This window comes from Hemibagrus wyckioides, linkage group LG04, assembly GCF_019097595.1.
Source record: "Hemibagrus wyckioides isolate EC202008001 linkage group LG04, SWU_Hwy_1.0, whole genome shotgun sequence".
In the NCBI taxonomy this organism is placed as follows: domain Eukaryota; kingdom Metazoa; phylum Chordata; class Actinopteri; order Siluriformes; family Bagridae; genus Hemibagrus; species Hemibagrus wyckioides.
This window is the reverse complement of record NC_080713.1, coordinates 32,186,199-32,193,698: the sequence shown is the minus strand read 5'-3', so window position 1 is coordinate 32,193,698 and position 7,500 is coordinate 32,186,199. Positions and strand designations below refer to the sequence as shown.

The window sequence follows — 7,500 nt, the reverse complement described above, 5'->3', positions numbered from 1 at the left end:
CATTTCTAAAACATTATTATTAAACTGTAATCATTTTACAGATCTATTTCATGATTTCCTCTTACATTCCTTTATTTATTTATTTATTTATTTATCTATCTATGTAAATGTTCATGATTCAGCTTTCTGTATTATTTATTATCATTAAATTCATTATTTATGATTAAATTAGCGTCTGTTTAATAAATATATAAAATGATTAAAATCTTAAAGAAGTTCTAAGACATTATTATTAAACTATAATCATGCTCCAGATCTATTTGATCATTTCTCTTCACATTCCTGAATTTCATTTATTCCATTGATTTCTGAATTATTTATTAACTTATCATTAAATTCATTATTCATGATTAAATCAGCATTTCTGTATGAATATTCATCACTTTTTATTTTTATTTACAGTCTCACATTTCATCATATTTCCGTATATTATTTACAGTTAAATAAAATTAATAAATTAATTTAAAAAAATGTAATTCTGATTAAATCTACATGATTACATAACTGTAAGCATATAAATAAATTTCTATATGAATATTTATTACTTTTCATTTTTATTCATTTTATTGTATTTATTTATTATTTATGTATTGTTTATTAACTTATCATTAAATTTATTATTAATGATTAAATTAGCATTTCTGTATGAATATTCATTACTTATCTTTCTTTTTTTTTAATTTATTTATCATTTTTATTTACAGGCTCACATTTGATGATATTTCCGTATATTATTTACAGTTACGTAAAATTTAAAAAAATGTAATTCTGATTAAATCTATGTTAATAAATCAGCGTGTATGAATAAATGAGCATTTCCGTGTCATTATGGAACATTACATTAATAAAGTATTAACTTCACTCTAAATGATGTATTTATTTCAATAGTTTATTTTATTATAAAGTAATTAAACAGGGCGGAGTTTTTATTAATTCTGTATAAATTCTTCATTTCCTTCCTTCTAAAGTTCCTCTAAACACTTCCACCTTCTGCTCCCAGTTTCCTGAGTTGTTAAAAACGCTGCAATAAATCACACACACACAAACACACACACACAAACACACACACACACACATATATATATATATATATATATGTAAAACAAATGTACAGTGATACATTCTCATGAATATTAATGAGCGAATAAATGATGAGCTGTAATGTAAAACAGGACTTTTTTTTTTTCACATAAACCAGGTAACAGATTTCTCTGACCTGCTCACAACTTAAAAAAGTTAAAAAAAAATCTCTGCACACACACACACACACACACACACACACGCTGAACATTTTCACATGTTCTGTGTTCAGTATGAGCGTCTGAAGTGAATAGAGTGTAATGGTTTTGTACATTATGTAGTGTGTGTGTGTGTGTGTGTGTGTGTGTGTGCGTTACATAGAACTATGCATGGCACTACACCCATTACAGCTCATTATTTATTCACTAATTAATATTCATGAGGATGAAGAGGATGTGTTATATATTTGTTTCTTATATATGTCAGAAAACACACACACACACACAGGTGTACAGTGCAGGTGGTACCATTAAACAACCATTGGTGAGTGGCAGAGCGTGTGTGTGTGTGTGTGTGTGTTTGTGCTGTAATGTGTGTGTGTGTTGTCTTCAAACAATAAGTTAAAACTTATATAATTTATATAAAGAATAAAATTATTTATTATTATTAATATTATTATTATTATTATTGTAAAATGAAAAATGAAAAAATTATCTAAATGTTTAATGTCATTATTATTATATGTTACAATATGTTTCATAATTTCTATATTTAACATAAAATATTCTAGAAAAGATTCTATATTTATTCTATATTTATATTTATCTTAGTAACTCAGCAACAGATATCAATGTATTCATTCAATTGATTCACTCACACACACACACACATACACACACACTCAACACCACACACACGCACTAACACACTCAACACCACACACACACTGTATTTAGTACTGACTCGACATTTTTAAACCTCTTCAGAGGTTTAGACAAAAAGAAAATTAAAGAAGTGTGTAATTCTGAGTATTTCTGTATGATTGGAATTTATTACATTAATAACACCTTGTGTGTGTGTGTGTGTGTGTGTGTGTGTGTTAACAGGCGATTTGCTGCACGCTGGTGAACTGTACCTGCGACAATTTCAGACCCGGAAAGCTGAAACGTCGTCAGTGTGAGAACTGCAGGCACGGATGGGTCACCCACGGTAACCAACACACAAACAAACAAAACAATAAATAAATAAATAATCAGAAGCAAAAGCGAATTGTGTTAAAGCCGATAAAGTCGTTAATCTTCAGTGAGAGAGTTACAGTGCGCACTGGTGGACAGGGTTGAGCATCAAATGTGTTTTTGCGTAATACCTTAAAGGCAAAACATCGCTTTTTAATTGTAATTAAAATTAAATTAGATCATAATAAATCATTTGTAATTAAATGTTCAATAAACAATAAATAATAAAACAATAATAATAATAAATATATATTATAAATATAATAATAATAATATAAAAATAAATAATAAAATAGTATATGTTTCAATACCCTAAATGCAAAACAGCTTTTTAATTGTAATTAAGTAAATTATATGCTAATCTCTAATAGTTTAAAAATATAGAATTTTAGAATTGTTTTCCTTTTATTTTATTTTATTTTTATTAAAGTCTGTGAATGAAGTATGTTTTAAACAAATGACTGGATATGGTTTATACTCATGTTATATTTAATACAATTTAAAGAAATATATTAAAAATAAATAAATGATCTAATAATTATTTAAAAATAAAAATATTAAACTCGTAAATTGGGTCTTTTGTAAACAACTTTAACATTATTATTGTTTTAAAATGTTCCTGAAAGACAGCGTTACAATAAGAGAGCATGTGTGTGTGTGTGTGTGTGTGTGTGTGTGTAGCTCTGAGCAAGCTGAAGATGCAGCACACGTATGACGGAGGCCATGTGGAGATCGTCCACTCCAACGTGGTGTTTGATATCTGCAGCCTGATGCTGTACGGAACGCAGGCCATCCCCGTGAGGCTGAAGATTCTCCTCGATCGACTCTTCAGCGTTCTCAAGCAGGACGAAGTCATCAAAATCCTCAACGCTCTCGACTGGACGCTGCAGGACTACATACGAGGATACGTCCTACAGGTACCCCCCCCCCCACACACACAGAGCGTGTAACATCTCTGGCTTTTTTATACAACTCTTAAACTTGATGATTCTGATGGGCGAAAATAAGACCAAGATAAAACCTCAGATCTTTTAATAGCTTTATTGTGAAATAGCAACCAAGTGAAGAAGAAATAAACAGATGAATGGAAACTAGCGCTCCAGAGCTCTCAGATTGTGAAGGTTTTTTCTAGTAAAATATTCCTGTTCTGGATCCTGGATGCTGAGGAGTTTCAGGGGTGAGGTTTGAGTTTGTGATGTCACTGAAGAAGCTGGTACAGTTTTAGACTAATCAGGAACAAGATTATACAGATCCTGTGCACTAAAGAAGCTAGCTAATTAGATTAGCTAATGGCAATGATGGACATATGGTGGTTGTCATGACAGCATTATATTTTGATGGATAAGTTAGCTGCAGAAGTTTCACTCATTAGCTGGTTTACTAGCATTTGATTTGTTGACAAGTTAGCTAATATTAGGAGTTAAGGGTGGTGAGGGTGAAGGACATGGGGCATTTGTATGTTCATATAAATATATTTATTGATTTGATAGTGATTGTAATGAGGGAGAATGTGTGGAAATGTTCATCAGACATTTTTAGTCACTACTCTGACAGTACAGAAGGATTATTATTCAACATGGATGGTTTAAAAATGTGTTTGTTTTCCTGATACTTTCAGCAAATATGAGCGCACAGTTTGGATTTTTATTGGAAAGCTATCATTAAACAGTTCTTGGTAGTGCACGCTTGGAGCCATGAGACTTATAGACTCCCTCCAGCTCTCATTACTGCTGTGATCACAGCGAATCATGTAAATACAATTTTGTCACGTTTTTTTTTCCCACTCAAAACTCCAGTAGTGAGAGAGCTGCTCAATTTGCTGCTCGTTAAGTATTCAGGTGGTTGCGTGTGATTCTAGTTAGCTCGTCTGACGGCAGAAGTAAAGTCAAATCCTCCACAGGCATATAAATGAATGCTGTATGATGAAATATTTATCTTGGTTATGGCACGAAGCTGCTGAATGACTTTGAAGGACTGCTAGCACTCATGTGTAATTACAGCCAGACTCACTGCCCAACCCTGTACCTCCACCCAGCTACCCCCCCCCCCCGGCCAACCCCCACCAGGGACAAACCCAATCATCAGAATGAAGAAAAGTGATATTACAGATGCACTACAGTAATTAGGGCTTTCATGTCCTGCTGTATTACATGTTTGGACAACTCTTTATGTCATAGCACTGTCAGACTGTCAGAGTTACGGAGGTCCCGAGTGCTTGGGCTTTTCATTTATAATGCAGATGAAATTCCTTCTATGTGTGTTTGTATAGGATGTGGCTGGCAAAGTGCTGGACCGCTGGGCCATCATGACCTTTGAGGAGGAAATTGCGACACTGCAGCAGTTCCTTCGCTTTGGAGAGACAAAGTCCATCGTCGAGCTGATGGCACTGCAGGACAAAGAAGGGCAGGCGATCACCGTGCCGACGATTAGAGCCAACTCAGGCATCCGTAGCTTCATAGAGAGCAGCATGCAGCGTCCATCGGTGCCGCCCACAACGGAGCCTCTGAGCAGAAACCACGGGCACCACTTCGAGAGTTTGGTCAACAACATGGCCTTCATGCTGCCTCTGCAATTGCTCAACTCTACAGTTCCTGCACCACTGCTCAGGTCCAGAGCAGATTCCCGTCAGCAGGAGGTTCCGGCACGGCCCGAAATTCTGGATTCGAACCCTGACACCGCCACTCACTTCGCCTCTGATGCAGAACGAGAAGATGTACCCATGGAGAGATCAAGCACTAATTTAGAATCAGATGATTTCACACTGAGCGATAACTATTCCTCACCCTCCACACCTTACACGCCCTCGATCAGCTCCGACATCGCCCAAGCCTCGCCCGAATCGAAAATCCGTCCTGGAGTCGGGATGAAAAAGAGCCGTGTTTTCTGCAGCGCTTGCGAAAAGACCTTTTATGACAAAGGAACACTGAAGATCCATTACAATGCTGTTCACCTCAAGATCAAGCACAAGTGCACTATCGAGGGATGCAACATGGTCTTCAGCTCCCTGAGAAGCCGTAACCGACACAGTGCCAACCCCAACCCACGCCTGCACATGCCCATGAATCGAAACAATCGGGACAGGGACGTGAGGGACGGACTGACTTCCGGGGACGAGGCAGAAAAGCGGGACCTCGGCAGGCATGTCTCCAGCTACATCAGCAATTCTGAGCCCAAACTGCACAGCTCCTTTCCCAGCATCGGCCACAGCGGCATTGTCTTCCCCAACCTGAAGACTGTGCAGCCAGTGCTACCTTTCTACCGCAGCCTGGTGACACCTGCTGAGCTCGCCAACACACCTGGAAATCTGCCCTCTCTGCCCCTGCTGTCCTCTTCATCTGTGCCCGTCAGTGTAGGAGACATGGAGAGCAGCGCTGAGCCTGTGCCCAAGAAGAAATCCCGCAAATCCAGCATGCCCATAAAGATAGAGAAAGATGAGCTGGAAGAGCAAAGCAGCTCCAATGATGATGACGATGGTCCTCCAGCCAGCATGGACTCTTCGCTGGACTGTGTAGTAAAGACAGAGTGTGATGAATATGGTGTTGTTCATCCCTCCATCCATTCCTCTATCCTCACCCATTCTTCCCTTACAGAAGAACCACAAACAGAGGACAAACACCAAGCCCAGGGTTGCAGTCTCACCCACTCCCCATCTTCCTTCAGCAACGTACAGAAAGACTTACTTGATTTTGGGGATCAAACCTGCAGCAAAGACATGGACCCTCGACCCACCGATCATGTGGCACCCAGTGGTGCCCCTTGCGAGTCTGAGGTTCGCACAGACACCGACGGTGACCTACAGATAGTGTGTGCAGATGATGAAGATGAGCTTCTTCATCACTGCGAGAGTTGCAATAAGAGCTTTAAAAACTCCTACAGCGCCAAAATGCATTACCGCAGCGTCCACTTGAAGGAAATGCACGTGTGCACCGTAGCAGGCTGCAACGCTGCGTTCCCATCCCGCAGGAGCAGAGACAGGTGAGCGCTAGATCAGAGTGAATCCAACACAACCAAGAGTTAGGAGCCATTCCTCTACATTTCTAGCATTTATCCAGGGCAACTTAGATTTTATATCATTTTATACAACTGAGGGTTAAGGGCCTTGCTCAAGGGCCCAGGACTGGCAGCTTGGTGGACCTGGGATTCGAACTCATAAGCTTTTAACACCTTAACCACTAGGCTACCACATCCCCTCAATTCAATCATGGCAAGCTCCTCCTCTCTGATATTCTTAATTAGTTCTGTTTCTTAATCTAATTGTTTAATGACAGCTGTACCTCGGTTTTTGAAGGTCATAGATGATGTCAGGGTGGTCACATGACCACTAGAGGTACATTTGTTCCCCATAGTTAAGCAATATAATTGTACCCATGAAGGTGGTCCTCAAGTCTCTATCATGTACCTTGAATGTATTGTTTTTTATATTCACTTGGTCCGTGTATCTTGATCGTGTATTTTGTGTTTTTTTCCTCTTTAGACACAGTGCAAACTTGAATTTACACCACAAGCTGTTGACCAAAGATCACTACAACTTCACTCCATCCTGCAGAGACGTCAGCACTGATTCTCACCCCGAATTCCCTCCAAAAGATCCTCTGAGCCATACGTCTGTTATCTTCAAGGGCACAAACCGCATGCACCTTGTGTTCCCCATGAACAAATCCTCTGAGAGCGTAGAGGATCCAGTGGAGGACGAGGCCGTGTTGGACCTAAGCACCAGAGGAAGCGGTCACTCTTCTTCCTGGGACTCGGATGCAGGCAGCGAGGAGGAGCTCCCCCTGGAGGACAGCGACGAGAATGAGAGTTGCGACGGGTTGAATTCCAGCGCGGTGAGTCTCGGGCAGCAGGTCAACAACTCCTCATCTTCACCCATCACCTGCCACATCTGCCAGAAGGTTTACAGCAACAAGGGCACGTTCAGGGCGCACTACAAAACCGTGCACCTTCGGCTCCTGCACAAGTGCAAGGTACCAGGGTGTGACACCACATTCTCCTCCGTCAGGAGCCGCAACCGACACAGTCAGAACCCAAATTTACACCGGAACCTTCCGACAAACACCACCGCTGTCGGTCAGGAGCAGTGATGAGTCCGGATGGTGAAATGACCCTAATAGTGAGCACTTGCGTGTAAATGGAAAAGCACAGGCCTTCATAGAGCCTACCTAAAATTCTCAACGAGTGGCTCAGAGCAGCTTTTTTTCATCTAGTGCACATAATTTACAGCACAATTTTGTGGTATTGCAACAGG

At 39.6% G+C, this 7,500-nt stretch overlaps 1 protein-coding gene across 1 annotated transcript in view; it reads left to right on the top strand.

Annotated features, from left to right (window-relative positions):
* bnc1 (basonuclin zinc finger protein 1) overlaps positions 1-7,500 on the top strand; it is a 16,761-nt gene that overhangs the window by 6,115 nt on the left and 3,146 nt on the right. Inside the window, exons 2-5 of the mRNA XM_058388154.1 lie at positions 2,127-2,229; positions 2,937-3,172; positions 4,525-6,230; positions 6,730-7,500. The exon at positions 6,730-7,500 is cut by the window's right edge and continues 3,146 nt beyond it. Of these exons, the coding sequence (XP_058244137.1) occupies positions 2,127-2,229; positions 2,937-3,172; positions 4,525-6,230; positions 6,730-7,336 (2,652 nt within the window). The 3' untranslated portion in view covers positions 7,337-7,500. The remainder of the gene's footprint in view (positions 1-2,126; positions 2,230-2,936; positions 3,173-4,524; positions 6,231-6,729) is intronic.